At 29.4% G+C, this 20,807-nt stretch overlaps 2 protein-coding genes across 6 annotated transcripts; both read left to right on the top strand.

Annotated features, from left to right (window-relative positions):
- The first annotated feature begins 647 nt into the window (after window positions 1-647).
- LOC114162926 lies at window positions 648-3,727 on the top strand. Of its 5 annotated transcripts, none has more exons than XM_028046940.1 (6): window positions 648-1,059; window positions 1,156-1,253; window positions 1,575-1,656; window positions 2,186-2,812; window positions 2,929-3,263; window positions 3,349-3,727. In XM_028046940.1, exons 4-6 carry the CDS (start codon window positions 2,210-2,212, stop codon window positions 3,461-3,463), a joined length of 1,053 nt encoding a protein of 350 aa, XP_027902741.1. In that variant the 5' UTR covers window positions 648-1,059; window positions 1,156-1,253; window positions 1,575-1,656; window positions 2,186-2,209; the 3' UTR covers window positions 3,464-3,727. The 5 variants fall into 5 exon arrangements, with proteins under 5 accessions (XP_027902741.1, XP_027902737.1, XP_027902738.1 ...); XM_028046936.1 differs by having other exon boundaries at window positions 1,156-1,258; XM_028046937.1 differs by having other exon boundaries at window positions 649-1,059; window positions 1,156-1,656.
- Window positions 3,728-12,285: 8,558 nt separating this feature from the next.
- LOC114196340 (dof zinc finger protein DOF5.4-like) lies at window positions 12,286-13,913 on the top strand. Its single transcript, XM_028086952.1, has one exon. The coding sequence runs from the start codon at window positions 12,393-12,395 to the stop codon at window positions 13,590-13,592; it is 1,200 nt and encodes a 399-aa protein (XP_027942753.1). The 5' UTR covers window positions 12,286-12,392; the 3' UTR covers window positions 13,593-13,913.
- Window positions 13,914-20,807: the final 6,894 nt, after the last annotated feature.

Raw genomic sequence — 20,807 nt, 5'->3', positions numbered from 1 at the left:
ATTCTGATATGAATAACCATCATCATTATTCAGTGCAAAGCATCACATTCAAAAAAAAAAATCTTTCACATTATTTGACCATCATTTAATAATTCTTATAACAATAAAATAATTTTAATAAAAATTAAATTTTATATTTATAGAAAAAAGGAATGAATACTTATAAACAATAATGTTAAATTATAGTAGAAATAAATATATGATGTCAAAATTACAATGTCATACAACAAAAATCTAACAGAAAAACACAACAACTATTTATAACAATATATAAAGAGAATTTCCTTTTTTTATCTACATTTCAAAATATTAATTTTACTTTTTAAAATATAATTATTTATTAAATTTTTTAATTGACCATTACTTTTACAAGATTTTTATAAAATTGTCTTTTTTGATATATTTTACTTTATTTTTAATAAATATAATTTTATTTTATATATTAACTTAATAACATTACACTATCATTACCTACTAATATAATATCACACATATTTACAAAATACGTACAGACATCACGTATGTGTTTTTGCTAATGTGAGATAATTCTAAAACACAGTATATATGTGGGGGTAATCTTTCCCTCACAAGATGATTTAACAGAGGTAAGTTAAATCTAAATCCACTTTCTATAATATGTATACTCATGTATTGAAATTATTCACTTTGTTGTGTTCGCATGCGAATTTCATGGTCACCAAACAGCAAGAGCGTGTTTAAGAGGAATGGACAGAAGAGAATGATAGGAAACTACGAAACGCATGACTTTTGTGAAACATGTTAGAGGATGTGCAAGCAAACAACATTTGTGTTGTCAATCTGGCTGTTTGGTGTTTGTTTTAAGGATATTAAATATTCTGAACCGTCCATTTATTATTATTTTCACTTTCCATTTTTTATTTTTCCTTTTATGTTTTTCTGCCAACCGTTTCTATTGAAACTAGAGTGACATAACTCTGCGTTTCTTGTGCTAAATGGAGTTGCAAATGATCCACAAACCAAGAATGTGATACTGAGGAGCAATTTTTACCTCTGAGTTGTTTCGAACATCACATATCGGTAATTCAAATTGGATTCATATCATTCTCATCATCACTTTTTTCTCGATTCCTTCCTTTGTGCACTGTTTCTGTTCCTGGATCATTTCATTTTCAGAATGAGAAGGGACGCAATTTCATTCTTGTGTTGAGATTTAGAGGGAAAAAACAACAACACAGAAAGTGTAACTTTCAATATCTGCATTTGGGCCATGGGTAAAGTATGCTTCTTTCATCAGTGATAGATATGATTTCGGCGATTTTTTATATTTTTTACTCATTTATTTTCATGCCCCGCAAATTTAGGCTATCTATGTTTTTCTTGCTTCACGTTACAGACATGGATTCTCTAAAACATTGTATTGATCATTATTCTGTCTGAGAACTTGGTATTCTTACCTTTGTGATCTGTATTCAGATGTTGTAGTTTGCACAGATTGCATTCTTGTTTATCAGAAACTTTTCAAAATCTCCCTTTTCTTCATATATCCATTTCATCACTTTCAAACAAGATAAACAGTCAGTGTAATTTGGCAGATTTATGCAAAAACAGAAATTATTGCCCTCAAAACTGAATGTGATTGCCAATCCTTTGGCCCCTTGACTTGGACAATTACAGGTACGTGGTCATTGTCTCCTACAGTTTCTTTCTCCTTAAAATTATTCATAATTTTTTGCAGAATTTATTTAGATTTAAAACGATTTTCATATATAAATTCATCCCTGAATTTCCCACCGGTCGTTTTAAAGGAATCCAAACTAGCGTAGGGTCTAGTGTAAATAAAGTTATTTTCTTCAGTCCTCTCCTCTGTAATGGACTGCATTAATTCTTTGTATGTAAGTGGCACCAACAGAGACAAGGTATAGAGCCTAAACATTATTATTTTAGATACATATTTAATTTCTCTTCATTATTCATATTTAATGTCCTAGGACACGGATAAAAGTAGAAAATACTAGCTGGTTGCTTTACACCAAAATATATATAATATTAATCTAATTACTTTTATTCAACCTCATCAATTATGTTTGCCCCAAATTTTCTGTGATTTCAAGGATAGTGAACTGTAATTGAACTGTGAACTGTGAACTGTTGTTTTCTAATCAAATTCATTCTGCAAATCTCACTGCCAATTTTTCCAATGCAGTGACGTGGTGACAATTTTGGCAAGATGAGAAGTTCAAAAGGACGCAGCATGAAACATGCACATTTGTTTCATCGTGAGGATCAAAGAAGCCAAGAAGAAAAGAACATTGTGTGGGAGAGACTGGAGGGTGATGGTGATAATAGTTTTAGGACAAGGGAGATTCCAGTGAAGAGGTTGTTGAATGTAGGGCATTTTACTAATGCTTCAGGGGAGTTGTCAAAGTTCAGCAAGGGAAAGAACTTTTCAGCAGGAATGAATGTCATGGACTATGATGTTCCTGAACTGGTTGTTTTTATTCAAGAGGATAATGAGAAGTTTGTGAAGGACAGTTGCAGTGGTAGGGGAGTGTCACCAGAGGGCAAGTGCCTCTCAGAAGGTCATGATATAAAGTCATGTCACTTTGAGTCTGACATGATGAATAGAAGAAGAGACTCAAATCTAAGGACTATGGAAGCATTCTCAATCAATTCAAATAGACTAGAATATGCCTCTAAACCTCTTTCCCTTAAGGAAGCAATGGAATTTTATGACTCCAGAGCTTTAGTGATTGATGTTGAAGGGGATTCAGGATACAAGATTTCCACTGATCACCCCAAAAAGAAGACAACACCAGAGACCCTTAGAGAGGTAAGACAATTTAATCTCACACTATTTAGGCATAATCGTGAAGAACAATTGTATTCTATTATAACAAGCTCATTCCAAAATTTGCATTGAAATATTGTATCTTCAACGATCTATAGGCATTAGCAACGGAAGCAGAGTTTTCAAGATCTCTGAGGAATTGGCAAATAAATTCATTTTTGGGTACAGTTGGCAGAAGGGTGGAGTTTCCATGTTGTGCAGATTGTGTGCAAGTTGCTGACACAATCATGTGTAGGTCTGAGATGTGTAACTCACGAAGTCCAACAGGTTCAGGAAAAAGACAAGACAATGATCCTCAAGACACTTGTTTATGTGGTGAGGGCCCTCTATCTGGTGGTCCAACATCATATGCTGTTCCTGCAACAACATCTAGCAATGCCTCCCATCACTCTAATGACAGCATAAGCAGCACACATTCATTTGCCTTTCCCATGTAAGTTTCTTACACTTTAAATTCTGTGTCTCTTTCGGCAATCTATGGTCATAACTATTTAGGCATAATCGTGTTTGATTTGCAGATTACCTGAAGAATGGAATGGAAGCCCGGTGAGAATGTTGGAAGCTGATAAAAGCCAATTAAGAAAGGACCTATGGCAGAAGATAATGGTATTATTCTTTTGCTGCAAAAGTTGATTGCTAAAATTTTGCAGTTCTATGTTTATGCAGAAAAGTTATTATATCGGGTTTAAGTTGATCGTGATGATATCAAATTATTTTGGTATCGATTTTAATGGTTCGTTTGTTCAATGATGTGTTTGTTTATATTTATATTTGTTGTTCTACACCTCCCTCTTTTATAGTTGTATATTACAAACAACTGTGAAAATTTCTCTCCAAGATGTGATTTTACTCAGGCAGATACAGTGCTATGAAGCAGGACAAATTCCATCATGCTAATATTTGAAAGCCTATAAATGATTGCCAATTTTAATTAATCTATTAATCTTCAGAGACCAATGGGTTTATTAGAAGGGAATTTGGAGATAGTGATAATACATAAAAAAATGATTAAAAAAAATATTAGACCCCCGGTTACTATGACTTGACAATACTTTACCGGGATAAAAATATTCTAATAAGTAATATTTTGAATTTCTAAAAAAAAAAAAAAAAGAGAAAATGGTAATATCAAATGGGAATTAAAAAAAAAATGGTGTCAAAAGTAGCATTGTTCTAATTTATATGTATCACTAATAATTCGATGTTGATTAATATTTAAACTTACAAATTAGTTAAGAAATGCCATTTATTTTTCTATCATCCTTTCCGTCTTCTAAGGAAATGTGATACTCCCAAATTGTCGTGATAACAAATTTGAGGAAGAAGTAACTTTTTCACAGTGTAAATAATTATCGTCTATCCTTTAATTATCTGTCATCGAAGAAGACAAAAAGAGTAGAAAATTTTGACTATGACCAGACCTCACTACGGTTGAACCCATTCCGTGTAGATTTGGTTAGGGTTCTCAAATCTCTGGTGTATGAACAATCTAATAAAATGATGTCCATATCTTTATTTATTTTGTTGAAAAATCATCGGTAATTCTTGTATAATCAAGACTTTTTAAAACATTTATTGCATGATGCTTCATTTGTTCTATATCAAGTTGGTTAAGTCAAAATTGAATTGTGTAAATTGAACCATTACTTTTTTAAATGAAAAAAATTATGTTTTAACTATTAAATATAACTTCTAATTTCGTTTTTAATGTGATATCTAATAATTAGTATCAAAACCAAAAATTGTAGAGTATATGATTCTTAGTATGAATTTTGTTCATCAAATATAATTTCTAATTTTGTTGTTAATGTCTTATCTAATAATCGGTGTCAAAACCAAAATCATAGAATATGATTCTTAGTGATAATGTTATTTTCTATCTTTTATTGGTGTTAAGTTTCATGAATAAAATCAACTTCTTCATAGTTTTTATTTTGTTTAATTCTCAAATTTATGTTGTTTTTGCATTGTTTTGTATTTTAGTTGTTTTATGTTTTTTTAATTCTAATCTTTATTATAAGTGTGTAAAATAAAATAATAATAAGTTGAAACTCAAGGAAGCATGATTGAACAAGAAAGATTGATTTTTAGCCAAATATCCATGTCGGAGGGGCACCGAAATTAAACCTAGAACTGCAAACATGGAGAAAGGATTTACCTATAGGTATATACCACCTTGGACCACCCCTGAAAGGCCAAAAAATTATCATTGGGTGCCAAGCTGACTCGCTAGGCGAGCTAGTGGCTCGCTGAGCGAAAATGACAACACATAACTGCAATATTTGAGTCTCTAGGCGAAAATATGACTCGCCCAACGAGTTACTTGTATGAAAGCGTCAATTTTAGGCCTCGTTGGACGAGAATGAAGCCACTGGGCGAGAATATCGATTCCAATACGCGAATATGGTTATTTAATCATGTTTCTACGAAAGTTTTAGGGGATTCCTCATTTTTCACGAATAGAAACACCTCGGATGCTTGAGAGAGGCTCTTGGAGGCTGCTAAGGGTGTTGGGAAACTCTCCTTTCTCCTTCTTGAGTCTTCTTTTTCATCCATAGAGGTTTTACCCCTTTTAGGTTGGAGAGGATGATGGGCTACGAAATTGGAGGCGGAGATGCGAATGGGAGGTGCAATTGGAGCATGGAGCAATATTCAAGAATCTTGGGAGAGGGATTGCTTCTACTTTATGGTTCCAATTTCTTCAATTTTGTAAAACCCTAGATTCTCCACCATGGAGAACAATTTCTATTTTTTGAGATTATATGTAAAACATTGAATTATTGTGTAAAATTATGTATTTAATTTATATGTTTTTCCAATTCAAGTTAGTGTTTGAATTATGCGCTTAATGCTTGTTGTGGTTTGATCACCCATGGCTTGTTTGTGTTTCTTGAGTTGTTGGAAAATGTCTTTTGAACCTAGAACTGAAATTGAATACCTAGTGGAGCTTGTATCTAGGGATAGAACATGATTCATTAGTAATCTAAAGACTCTTGAACCTAATGCATGATTTCACTTGTTGAGGATTCAAGGAATTGGAACTTGATAAGTTATTATAAGCTCAAAGTCACTTGGAATAGGATTTGAGTAATCTTGTGAGTTGATTTTGACTTGAATATGGAACTGAGATGTTTGTGAATTCATGAGAATGAAGTGAATGAAATCTAATCTTGAAAAATTGTAAATACTCTATGTTAATTTTCTTTTTGCACGCCAAGTGTTTGATAAAACTACAAAAAAAGAGTTTTTTAGTGTTTTTGTGAACTTTGTGTCTAATAGAGTTGTGAATTGCGAGAGTTATCATGCGTGCACAAGTTCTTTAGGAGAGAACGATACAATACTTATTACTTTATGTGTGACTCGTGCATTTGTCGTGTTGGTTTTTCACTAACACTTAATATGAATTTTGTTCACCAAAAAAAGTTAGTAACATTATTTTCAATAAATAGAGTTATACCAAAATTATTTAATACTTAGTAAAAAAAATTATATTCCACTCTAATATGAATACCTAACATTATTCATTATACATGTATAAGGGAAGTTATAAATATGGACAATATTACAAAATGAATCTAATTGAACCTATAATAAATAAAACTCACACGCATATTTCAATTCTTTTTAGAAAATACATCAGGTCCTGCATGCTTTTGCTCAAGTGCTCTTGAAACAACAAAGTTTAAAACATAAATGTTTTGTTTGTAAGATGAAGGGATTACAATAGGTCATGTGAGACAAAATGAGTAATATATTCATCAGAATCAGCAGGGTCTTCATGGTCTGGAATTGGGTTGGGTTGCACTTGGTTGGGGTGCACTTGGTCGGGCTGCTTAGTGCTTGGTTGGATTGTTGTAGGCTGAGCAGGTGTAGGTTATGTTAGGTTGGATACAGCTTATCGAAGGACTTGTTGGTCAGAAGGCAGAAGTGTGAGGAGTATGTTCTTTAACGACTGAAATTGACCTTTCAATTCTGCATAAGCCTGATCATTTTCTTACAATCGTTGATTAGTTGATTTTAGTTTTTCATCAGTTTCTTGCGGTCGTTGTTTGACAAAGGTAACTTCTTCAGCACTGGAAGTGGATGTAGTAGATTGGGGCTTCATGCCACTGCTTCCACCTGCAAGTTGTCCTGTCCCATATATTCTTCCTTTATTCTTACACCCGACAACCTCAACCCAACACTTTGTCCTAATCGTATCATCTGCAATAGGATCATCAATGATATCTTATGATCCACCAGCACATGAGCCTTGTTCAGATTTGACCTGTGCAAGTCTATTCTCAAATTGTTCCTATATTAAATAAAATAATGAGAAATTAGTTAAATAAGATAAAAATTAAAGTTTTCTTATAATAAATTTAAAGTGTTTGCTTACATATATCCTCCGAGATCTTTCATCAACAAATTAGTCAGTTTCATAAACAAATTAGTTAACACATGAAGGTTCACAACTCCACCTGATCCAACAATAATCTATACCATTCAGAATTAAGACTAAAATATACATTAAGGAATAAGATTGCTAAAATCGACTTTCCTATTGTCAAGCGTCAAAACATCATTGTTTCAACAATTCAAACCATTAAAACTCAACTTGTCATTAATAATCACGTATATCTTTCTAATACATTATTGTCACTAAAAAAACATTAATAAACCATTTACTTATGCACAAAATTTTAATTAAAATTAAAATTTATTTTATTAGTTTTTTTTTATTTAGTTTTACTTAAGTCCTTATGCATATTGTCACTTTTAATTAATGACGAAATTATTATAACTTTGTTATACATTTGCACTATTTTTCAAAATATAAATTTGAATCTTCCACTATTAAACATAAATTTCATTTATCCGCTATTAAACATAAATAATTACTCTTTATTTCAAAATTTATAAATTTTCTTCCCTTTACTTAAAAAACAAAGTTATATCAGTTCAGAATATGGTGTTCTGAAAATCAAATTTCGACAAGTACGTAGAGGAAAGAAAATCACTAAATATCTTCAATATTTAATTTTCTAAAAATTAAATCATAAACTTTTATAATAAAGTGTGTTATTAAATAATTATTTGAGCCTTAAAAAACAACAAATTCTAATCAAATGACGAAGAAGATAAGTTTAATTGGGTAAAAAAAATCAAGGAGTTTTTTTTTTTTCAGAAAAAAGTTCAACTACCACTATAAAATAATTTTATAATAGTATAGGTAAATGTTATGTACGGAGAAGATTGGTATAGAAAAATTGGTAGAAGAAACGGACAAGAGGAGCAGTTACGGAGTCGTACATTATTTAGCTGTGCTGTTCCCATTTTTAAAAATAAAATAAAATTAGACATTTTGAAAACCTTCCACGTGGCAGCTTCTGCACCACATATCACATATACTTTAGATTGAGATGTTATCACAAAAACTAAAAATTTTAAATGAAAACTTGTTTTACATAATTACATTACATATAAAAGTTAATATAGTATTTTTAATTTAATAAAACTATAAAATTTGAATTTTTCAATAGTAATTACTCAGTTTTTAAATCATTGATGTTAAGAGTTGATGTATATAAATCAACAAAAAATAATTAGTGTTATCTTCAATAAAATAGTTCAATTAATTTATATGATGTTGTTAATAAAAGAAAATATATTTTTGATGAAGGAAGGTGATAAGAAATGTGTTATCAAGTGAGGCCATAGAAATTTGATCAATTCTTGAATTTTTAGAGCTTGAACAAGGTGATAAAAAAGCTTTAAAACAAATTTTAGTGGACTATATATTATTATTATTTTGTTAATAAATGAAGCATTAAACGAAATATTAATGCCCGTTTATTTTATTTTTTAAAAATAAATAAATATTTTTATATACTATTTATGAAATTAATAGAAAATGCAAACTCATTTGTCCAGAAAAAGTATATGCTATCTAACATAGACTTAAATTGCACAAAATTAAATTCTTATCTTATGGAAACAACCGTGTAAAACACACCGTTAACCGAAGAATATATTAACAAAATAATATTTTAATTAATTTAAAAGTACCTTGAATAATATGTAACTTTTTTTATTAATAAAATAATATTTTAATATAGATCATTAAATATGAGTTCCTTCATATTAAAAACAAACTTGTTAAATAGGTGTTATTTTGTTTATGTTGAAAAATTACTTAAGTAAAAATAACTCGTCAAAACAATTATATGCTAGGAATGTAATGTTATTGTATTGAATTATATGTTTCTAATGTAGATGATATTACGTATAAATGTCATAACAATATTTTTCATAATTAATTTTTTTAATTATTGTAAAATGTTTTCTTCAAATTATCTATTCTTTAATATTTCATAGTATATATTAACTTTACAGTAATAACAATTTATTATTACGATAAATTGATTGATCATCAAAATCGAATTAAAATACTTATAAGTATTGATTAATACTGAATAATAGATATTTTAATAATGTATATTTATTGAAGTCCATGGTCAATTACATCCTTTGTGATCTTTTAATGAATATTAGTATTTTAACATTATTATTTTTTTAATTTGACATTATTTCTGATAATTATTTACTTTTTTTAATATAAAAATTAATTTTTATTAAGATTTAAAAAATGTCAAATAATCTTTTATTTCTTTTTTAATATCTCAAAAATAGAAACGTGAATACGTTTGAACACCTACAAAAATCCCTATTAAATCCTACATTTTAGGCATACAAAGAATCTTCTTATTTTTATTATTTCTGATATTATTTTTTATATGCATAATTTTTCTAATTATTTATAATCAGGATAAAACAACAACAAAAATAAAATAAAAACATTTTAATATTGTGTGTTGAGGAGCGTGGCCGACAACTCGACAACGGATTTCATGAGGTTCACCTCTCTCCACCTGCTTTCATTCCCTCTTCAACTCACCAACTGCACATTTTGTTTCCATGCTAAAACAAATGTATAAAAGAAAAACTTAAATATTAAAATAAATAATTTTACTGTTCAGATAAACATAAATATTTAAATAAAAAATTATTATTGATTTTTTTTTTCTTAAATACAATCTCCAACGTATTTAAATTTATTAAAATATTTTGTAGTTTATAACTTCTCAAATCTAAATTGATCATAGTGTATTAAATTTAGTAGAATGTATGACCAATTAAAACTTCAGAAATCTAGAAAGTAAAATAAATTTTAATCGAGTTGGTTTTAAATAAATATAACCGGTTTACTTGTACATACAAGTTGAATATATACTACATAATAAAAGGATTCATTCTCAATATAATACATTTTTTTTAAATCATCTTATGCAATTTTCTTTTTCGTTTATAAAACAATATACACCATTTGACCTACATGGTAAGATTTATTTATATCAAAAAATTAATTAAATTCAAAATATTTTTTTTATCAAGTGATTCAAATATTCTTAAATATTGTCTGATGATTAAGATAATTGATCTATTGTATATTATAAATATATGTTAACAAATGAATGTAGAGGAACATCTTATCTTAGTTTAAGTAGCATAAGTAATATATGAATAAATAAAATATTTAAGAAGTGAAAAAGTATTTTTAAAAAATTCTATAAACAATTTAATTGATTATTTTAAGATAAATAATGATTTTTTCGATTAAAATAAAATATTTTAAATAGATTTGCATGACATTGATAATCAATTATATTTCTGAATAATTTATTACTCTTATATTTATATTTTTGGTTGTTTTCAGAAATAACTTCAAATAAAACGGTTAGTTAACTTTTTATATGATTAATTAAGTTATAATTGAAATATTTTTTAGAAAAGTACATTTGGGATTATTTTAGAATATTAATATTTTTTCAAAATATATCATTTACAAACATATATGAACCTCTCCAAGAATATCTAATGTTTGAAAATATTTTTCTTGTCGATAGATCAAAATCAAGATTGTTTCCTTTAATCTGTGTGATTCATTAGAATCAACTTAGGTGATAACTTTCATAATGTGGTACATTTTATTGATTGGTTGCAAAATGTACATGCAATTGTTTGTAATTCTTTGAAAGAATGCTTAAAAGATTTTAAGTGCATTATCTTAAGTGTGATTCATGTTTCACATGTGCAATATGATTATAATTTAGGTATTTTAAGATAGTAGAAAGAATCACTCTAAAGTTTAGTTAATCGATATTTGATGTTGAATCATTCTAAAAATCTGGCATGTAATATTTTGATGTTACTTCTCCTACACTCTAATGTCCCTTGTTTCTGTACTCTCGTGAGAATCTTAATTCTTGAATCAAGTGACTTTAAAGTTTGTTTTAACAATCTTTCAAAAAGAAAAACATCTTAGAATTGTTAGTCAAAATCAAACTTTAGGTGCAGTTGAATCTATTAATGGATCATCTTTATATTTTTTAGAGAAAAATATCCTTAAAAAAAGTCGGCATGAAAATCATTATTCTTACAAAAAGTCGGCATGAAAATCTTAATTAATTTAGTTGACAAAAGAGTATCAAATATTATTGTTAAATACATTTTTTAGACCTCTTTAAATAATTGAAAATAGGCATGTTACAAAAGATTTATCCGCTAGGAGAATAGAAAAAAAATATATACAAACTCAATATGATGTTATAACAAATAACATATACTTGGCCTGACTTTTAATAAAACTTCTAAAGAGTGTTAATATGTAAGAATGTCAGAGAGATGCAACATGTTTTAAAGATAATTTATAAGGACACAAAAAATGTTAAGAGAGTTATGAAGAACATTTCCATACAATATTTAAAATTTTTCAAAGAAAAAACATAAAAAATATTCACTCATATAGTGATTCATCTTGGTGGTAATAAAAACAAGGTTGACATAAAAAGATATAAACATCAAGATTTTGAAGTCCTTGATCAATAATTGACAACTTAAGATATCAAAGGACATTACCTCCATGAACATGGCATCTTTGTTTGAAAAGTTGAGGAAACACAAAATTAAGTTGAAGAGACTAAAGAAAGAAAAATACAAAAATATTGAAAAGAAAAGAAAAAACTTGTCACTTAAGACTACAATGTATAAGAGAGATCTAGAAGAAAATTGAATCTTATATTATGATCAATAAGATTAAAAAAAAAAAAACCTTTTTCAATACCAACGTTCATCTTTAATGAGAATAATGAAGAAATAAACTTGTATCTAATTTAACATTATAAACTAATTTTTGAGTTTCAAAGTTGATTAATAGTAAATGTTGATCGAATAATTTAAAATCTCTTTAAATTTTTAAATTTTTTCAATCTGAATCTCCGTTATACTTAAATATAGTTTATTTATTTATTCTTTAAATGATTTTGTAATATTATTTTATACCAATTAAATTAATATGTGAACATTCCCAATTTTTGACAATTTTTGACAATATGAACATAAATATTTTCGTGAAGATTTTTGTTATAGGAGAGAGAGTTTAGTATTTTGGTATCGTGTGTGGTGGCCTACCCACCTGTGGCGAAGGTCGTTTGGGTCAATTGCCCTGAAAAATATTAGAAAAATGGAAGATAGCGATACGAGACGAGCAGTGCAGTGCTCTGCAGGGATATTTGTCAGTCCAAACACTCTTTCTTTCTCTTCTTCTCTTTCACACTATTCCCCATACCTTCTTCACAAACTGACACACCTTCTCCCAAAACATAGTACACTCTCACACAAACAAAACAATCTCTCTTTTCTTTCTTTCCTTCTCCACCACACCGCAAACAACTATTTCCAAAATTTCACCTTCCATTTCTGGCCGGAAATGCAGGATATACATTCCATCTGCGGCGGCGACCGCAGGCTCAGACAGCACCACCACCACCACCACCAGCCGCTCAAGTGCCCTCGCTGTGACTCCCTCAACACCAAGTTCTGTTACTACAACAACTACAACCTCTCCCAGCCACGCCATTTCTGCAAGAACTGCCGCCGCTACTGGACCAAAGGCGGCGTCCTTCGCAATGTCCCCGTCGGCGGTGGCTGCCGCAAGTCCAAACGCTCCAACAAACCCAAAACTACTACCGCCACCACCACCAACAACAACAACAATCCTTCCTCTTCCTCGCAGATCGCTCCGGCAACCGCGTCCACCACGCCGTCGGCTGCGGAGCCGGAGCGCAACTCGAACTCCCACTCTAGCAGCGAAAGCTCCACGCTCACCGTCACGGAGGCGATGTCGGCGCCGACATCAAACACGTTGTCCAGCAACGCTTTGTTCCTGGACAACGTTCGCGAGTCGAAGTTGTTTAACGCTAGTAACCCCTCTTTGGATGGCGGTGCCGTTTTCTCTGAGATAGGAAACTTCTCTAGCCTCATTGCTTCAAATAACGAAGCATTGGGGTTTGGGTTTGGGAATTGCAGTAATAACAACAGCAACGGCAACAGCAACATCCTCGATGCGACGCCGTTTCGGTTCGGTGTTACTCATCCGCAGGGGAATAATAATGATCAGGTGCAAGGAGCAGCAGGTGGAGAGCAACAGCAGAATCATCAGGAGTTCGGTACGGCGTCGTTTCTCGATCTGACGGCGCCGCTGGAGTTTTCCTCGTTGCCGCAGAAGAGTGGTGGTCATCATCATGGAGGGTTTGGATCGTTGGATTGGCAACCCGGTGCGGATCAAGGTTTGTTCGATCTTCCTAACACCGTTGATCAACCGTACTGGACCCACAGTCATTGGTCTGATCAAGATAATCCCTCTCTCTTTCACCTTCCTTGAGAGAGCTCAAGAAATTTGTTTTTTTTTTTTTTGTGAAAGAGAATGAAAAAAAAATGTGCAAGGATGTTAGAATTAATTAGCATATGTAAATTTTGGTTTTACTTGGTTTTGGAGGGGTGATTATGAGAGTCATGTGCATGTGCAACTAACAAAGACCATGTTAGTTTTCTTTTGTTCTGTGTATTTTGATGTATGATGTATGAACAGGGGATGGATAAACATAGGAATGGTGTTTAAATATATATATATATAATGGGGATTGGTGGTGTAAGTATTGATGTTTGTTAGGATTGAAAAGTTGTTTTGGCGTGTTTGGGATGGTATTTCATCCGCACTATTAATGGCTTATAACGACGCATGATAACACTTTGTGTATAATGTGCCACGTCACGATGCATGTTGATAATGACGATAATCATGGCCTGATTTAAGGCTATGTGATGATGATGATGATGAAGAAGAGGAAGAGGATGATATATGATGATGGGATGTTGGAAAAGGAATATGAAGAGCATGGGGTATGGATGGTAGGGAGAGGTCACATCGAGGATGATGACTCCACGTGGCGGGAGTGATGAGGGGTCTAAGTGGTGTAGGATGGCATGGGTGACAAGACATGGTGAATGTGATGGAATGTGGCAGTGATAATGAAGGAGATTAAAAAGATTATTTGATTAAATCAGAAATTGAGATCAGAAGGGTGGAGAAACCGTGGGTGTGGCGGGTGCAGGTGAGTGGGTCCTGCAGGTGATACTGCCCCAGGTAAGCAAACATTTGTTGTACCTTTACCTGAACAAAATATGTTACAACTTCTGAATACTATTATCCTGCACACAAAATTTTGCTCATTTTCATCTCACATCATAAACTCCTCCCTAACTATAATTTTATTAATATATTTTAGGTTTAAATTGTAGGAGTAGAAAAATTAGAGGGTTTGTAGTTAGGTTGGGTATGATTGAGGCAAAATCATTACTCAATTTATTAAAAAAAAAGTTATGAGGTTGAGTTGTAAGTATAAGAATAAGTTAATTTAAGTCGTATAAATATGAGTTAAGTTTAATCAAATTCAACCATGAATGGAAAATTTAATATAACCTAAAATCATAAGTGGAAAATTTAATATAATCTAATTAGGTTGGATGAGTCTTAGTTGACTTAAATAAAGCACAATCCTAACAAAATGCCAATTCTGTGTGTAAACTTGAGAAAACAGATTGGAAATAAATTTATAACTTTAGAAAAAGTTAAATTTTTAATATTAGTAATTATTATTACTATTTAATTTTAATTGACTAAAAATTATTAGATTTAAACTTTAATGTAGTAATTCCTAATCTCTATTTTAAAACAAATTACTATGAAATGTTGTTACTAAAATTCATTTGTATTAAACTTATTAACAGTATCAATGAAGTTTTTTTTTTATATATATGTATAAAAAGTAATACAAAAACCTTACGGGTAATAGTAATTATTATTAACTATTCATCTAAAGTATTAAAGTAGACTTATTTTTGTTATAAAAGCATTTGTATAAATTAGTATTGATAATATGATTTTTATTATTATTAAAAGAAGTTAATTTGTTAATTTATTATTTATTATAGAAGAAAAACTGAAATATATTGTTAATAATTGAAATATGTATCTAACATAAATAAAGTTAAAAGGAAATAGATAATAAAGGAGATAATTGGACTATGGATATCATAATTAATTATTTTTTGTAGTTTAAGTCCGTGAGTATATCATCCATTTTTGTTATGTGTAAATCCTTACTAATACTATCCCATTACTAAGGATTCTTAAATATTTTGTATCCTAACTTAGAGACTCTAAAATCAAGTTACATCATCGTATTAATTCGAGAATGACCTTGTAATTGTAAAATAGAAAGAGTGGCCATCACAATATTTTGTTATCCAATAAAACTTAACCTAAAAGTATGGCATTACACTTTCACAAGGTTATTGAACAATAAGGTTGTTGAACAATGAAGACATTGACTCTATTTTTGACATATGAGTCAAATACAATTCAACCACTTATTTTATTAGGTTGTATGCTATTTTTCAACTTCATTGTTCTAATTACAATCTTTACTCTCTTCAACATCATCATTATATTAACTAAAAGTCTACAACCACAACATAGTTTATACGAACAACAAATCTTATATGAGCAACAACCTTCACATCAATTACTTTACGAACCCATATTTAAGAGTAGAATAAGAACAAAACATAAAAAAATATGAACACAAGAACACAAGAAAGAAAATAGAATATTAAAAGCTTAATATATCACAAGTGTAATAATGCATAAGATCATACAAGTTTGAACGCTTACTTCTAAGATCATGTACATGAAACAATACATGAAATGAAACACGACCATAAAGAAACAAATATAATTTTACAAAAATGAAGAACAAATGAAAAGAATGAAAGAAATGAACTTATGGATTATTATGGATTAATAGAGCTTAAGCCATGCATTGATGATTTTTAGGAAATAAAGTCCTAAACAAATTGTTTCTATTATCGCACACATGGACACTAGAAATAAGTGTTCCAACAATTTTTTAGCATCAACTTCAACAAGTTCATTGTCTTCCATATATCATGTTTTATATTATTTTATTGCTGCAATTCATATTATTTTGCAATTTTTATGATATATGTTTAACATTTATCTACTAATTATTGATGTCTAAATGATACTATTAGAAAAAAAATATGTAAATACTACATAGAACGATTAATCTTCACAAAAATTTGACTATTAATATCTGAATGACTCTATTAAAAAAATTATGTAAGTATTACATAAAACAGTTACCCTTCATCAAAATTTAACGAACTATAATTGGTAGAAGAATTTAAAAGGGTTTCCTTTTTCAAAGACATTTACCAAACCTAAGAAGCACCATCATACCTTAGTAATAATGAGTTATAAGATGATTTAGTGGTAAAGTTGGAAGAAAGATCGAAAAAAATGTGGGTTCAAATTTCTTTACTAACATTTAAGAGTTATAAAATTATAAAATTAGTACAAAAAATTTGAAAAGAAGAGGATAAGAGAGGTTTGGATTCAACTTTCTTCACTAACAAAATACTAATAGTTAACCGATAAACAAAATAAAAAACATACGTTAGTAATCACCATTGTATTCATGGTCTTATTGTTCCCTCTGTGAATCATGTTTGAGTTATAAAAATGTGTTTCGTTTTTCTGAAAAGATAAATCTAAAATATTTGTTGTCTTTTATTCGATAAAAAACAATGATAATAATATTGATAATTGAAATTTTAATTTAAGTATACAACATATTTATTTTATATGTATTTTAATATTATTTAATTTTTATTGATACTGGTTGGATCACGATTAATCTATAAGACATTTCAATGATTGGTCCAATTTTAATAATATAACCTAGAAGTGCAAACTAATATAATTTAGTATTTTAAAAAGATTATTTACTCCTTAAATATGTAAAAATGTGACACTGTTAAATTTCATAGAACCATCTTATTATTAAATTGGAATGTTTAATACCATTTTGACATTAAGTTGGTGTGAACACACCAAAGTAATATATAAAGAAGAAAAATAAAATAAAAAAGTACTCTTTAAGGTAAAGAGAATTGATGTCAGTGTTTGTTCTCACAAGGTAATAAGTGTCTTGGGTGTATGCAAGAAGGTATACAATTTTTTCATAAAAATAAAATAAAATTTAGAATGTCTGTAACTTTTACACTACAAACAATTTTTTTTAATAATATTAATGATAAAAAATTATAATTAATTTTTAAATTAATATTTTCATTAATTATTAATGTTTTCATTATTAAAACAATTAACTTTTTACATTGGTTTTTAATTAATTAATTTATTATCGAAAATGTAAAATAAATGTAAAACTTAAGCGGTTAAATCACATTTAATTTATTATATATTTTTATTTAAATTTATATTCATATTTGTGAGTGTAAAATATTATATTTTCATTATACGATGTCGACCATTTGTAAAATTAAGAGATAAATTTATATTTTTATTCGTATATAGGGACTAAATAGTTTCTTCTTTCATTCAAGAATTAAATTATTGTCTTGTTAACAATGTGAGGATCTTGTTAGTTTGAGTTGATCATGATACTATTCCTGTTAGTTTAAATTTGTTAACAATGGAAAACCTTGTTAGTTTTGGGTTTTGGAATCTAATTCATCTAAGCTTTTTTTTTCTTTACAGAAAAACAGAAAAAAAAAATAGAGATACTAATAGAATAATAGGGCCAAAATTGAAGCATGCACTGAGACAAAATTGGGGTGACAATGTTGCCAAGTGATTGTGATGGGTTGAGTGAAGAGGTAAATTGGATAGGAACATGTTCACATGCACATGGGACACAGGGGGCTAAGGCCCTCCCATTACATCATTTGCTACTTCTCCACAACTTACTTTCTCTTTCTTTCTCTCTCCATAACAATTTTCAAGGTTTCTATTAGGCAAATAAAGTTGTATATTTCTATCCGTAAATAAAATTCGTAACTGATAGGAAACGAATATTATAAATGAATAGGTGTAAGTAATATATACAAATATTTTTTATACCTACATATTAATAGAATGAGTATGAATAACATAGCATTTATATATGTGAGTACTTGTACCCGCTATATTATAATTTAAATTAAAAAAATTAAGAAAACATGATTAAAACATTAATACATTGATTTTGAATGATTTATTTTTTATCAATTGGTTTTAAAAAAATTTATTTTTGTAAATTGTCATTCAACACTATTTAAATGAGTTTTATTTAGACTTTGTTTGAAATTTATGAATATTATACATTGTATTTTTATTTGAATTAATGGTTAAAATATGTTGTTAAATATTAAATTTTTCTTTTATAAATATTTGCAGGTACATATTGGATATCCGCAAGCAGAGATATGTGTACGAGTACGAAACATATATTTATCTAATAGATAGAATACGGGAAAGTTACTACCCGTATCCTATCTGTCCTATTGACGTCCATAGTTTGCATATGCAAATTTTTGTGGTTAGTTTTTGTTAATTAATGTTGAACTCACAATTTCTTTCGTTCTCTCCCTTGATTTTCTGAAATTGTTAGTTTGGGATCGAATCCAAGATCTTTTCCTTTCTTCTCTTCTATGGAGATGGAAACTTTGGAACAAGAGAAGTTCTGAAGAGGAAACAAATCAGGTTATGTTTGAGTGGAATCCTTGTACATATGGAGTTTTTTTCAGAATTTTGCAGCTTTCTCAATCCAGAAGATTGGAAAAGATATGGTGTTAGATGGTTGTTGTTGGAAGCACTAGCACCCTTGTTCTTGAAATGGATGTCACTATCGATCCAAAGCCACCAACTATGGGCTTAACACATTGGGCCCAGTTGGTCGGAGTGAAGGCTTCCCTTCCTCTGAGGGCCCACGCAATTGGTTGTGCTTTCATTGGACCACATCACACCATTCTCTACAGTGAGTAAACCAATCACTACCTGGTTGCAATTGCATGACAAGATTTTCTACTCTCTTTTGTTTTTGGTGCTTTGGCTTCTCCTCTGTGTTTACTAATTTTGTATCTTGCTTTTGTTTTCTCTTTCTGTTACCATTCCTATACCAACTTTGATTTGTTCTTTGGACGATATATGAGACAATTGTTTGGATTTTCCTTTGGAACTTTTTAAATCGGAACTTGGGTAAATAAATTTGACTCCTTTGGAAAGTTTTAAATCGTGGTTTAAGTCACAGTTTTGGAAGAGTTTGTTGCAACTTTCATTTAATTAAGCTTTATAACTTTTCATTTAATGAGAGACATAATAACACTTATATTGGTTGTATAACAAATGTTGTTTTGTCTCTTATAATAACTGTTTAGAGGGTTAAATATGTTTTTGGTTCCTTAACTCTCAGTAAATCTTGAAATTAATTCATTTCGAAACTTTAGACCAATTTAGTCATTCATCTTTCGAAATATATGGATTTAGTTATTTTAATCAAATTTTGTTAGGTTTATTTGATATTTCGTACGCATTTCAGGATTGTATTCGAGTTGTTTATCCTGTTTGACATATTTTTCGCTTTAATGTTAAGTTAAATACTATTATGAAATGCACTTAAAATATCAGATAAATTTAACAAAATTTGATTAAAATGACTAAATTCACGTATTTCGAAAGATGAATGACTAAATTGATTTAAAGTTTCATAATGAACTAATTCTAAAATTCACTTAAAGTTAGGGACTAAAAACGTATGATTGTTTTTATTATAAAAAAATTTTGAATAATGCAAAATACTTTATGGGAATGAAAGATGACATTATAAATAGGTCATTTCAATATTGAATTCCGCGATATACTTATAAGCCACTATGCCTGCATTGAGCTATACGATTAGTTGGTTTTCCCTATCGTCAAGGTTAGGTTATATTTATTGAGACAAAGAAATTTAAATTTATTTTTCTATTAGTTTTTTTTTTTTTTTGAGTTAGTTTTTCTTCTACTATAATTGTCTTAGTAGATAAAGTAACTCAAGTAACAACACATTCATTTTTGTTAGTATCTCGGATGGTGATATGAGTGATGACATACTTTAGCCAAATGGATTCATTCTTCAACGTATTTTGTAAGAGTACCAATGGAGTTTGGAATTCATAATAGTGAAAGAAACTTCATACACATTTAACAAAATAGACATACATTCTTGTCAAGATTGGAAATTTTAACAAGTGAAAACTTTAATACTGAAAATGTTTGGGAGAATACATATACACACATTTATAACTTTGACATTTACTCGATGCTTTGGTCTATGTAGATATTATTTTTGAATGATTTAAGTTGCATTAAATTCTAGATTCCATAGCTTCAAAATGTATATATGAATTTTTGGATTTGGAGTTCTATGCTATATTTTACATACATATTTGCTAAAATTTTGTAAAGAAACTTATGAGGAGTAAATTTTTTATTTATTAACTTAAAACTTCTTTAAATCTACGTTTACTTTAGTTTTAAGAGTCTCTACAATATTTAAATATCCTAAAGGTTAAGAGACAAAAATCATTGGCTAAATTTAAGAGTTTTAATTTTTTTTTTTGCTTTTCTCTCTTTCTCTTTCATTTTAGATTTTGTCTTTTCCACTTTTTTTTCTTTGCATTTTCTTACTATTCG

Source organism: Vigna unguiculata, chromosome 9 (assembly GCF_004118075.2).
Source record: "Vigna unguiculata cultivar IT97K-499-35 chromosome 9, ASM411807v1, whole genome shotgun sequence".
NCBI lineage: Eukaryota > Viridiplantae > Streptophyta > Magnoliopsida > Fabales > Fabaceae > Vigna > Vigna unguiculata.
Note: the sequence above shows the minus strand (reverse complement) of the source record. Positions and strands in the feature narration are given on the sequence as shown.

Excerpts from the sequence above, each read along its gene's own strand:
- LOC114162926 (XM_028046940.1), top strand. The coding sequence starts at position 2,210 with ATGAGAAGTTCAAAAGGACGCAGCATGAAACATGCACATTTGTTTCAT. Across the intron at positions 2,813-2,928 it reads CACCAGAGACCCTTAGAGAG|GCATTAGCAACGGAAGCAGA; the intron begins GTAAGACAATTT and ends AACGATCTATAG. Across the intron at positions 3,264-3,348 it reads CATTCATTTGCCTTTCCCAT|ATTACCTGAAGAATGGAATG; the intron begins GTAAGTTTCTTA and ends TTTGATTTGCAG.
- LOC114196340 (XM_028086952.1), top strand. The coding sequence starts at position 12,393 with ATGGAAGATAGCGATACGAGACGAGCAGTGCAGTGCTCTGCAGGGATA.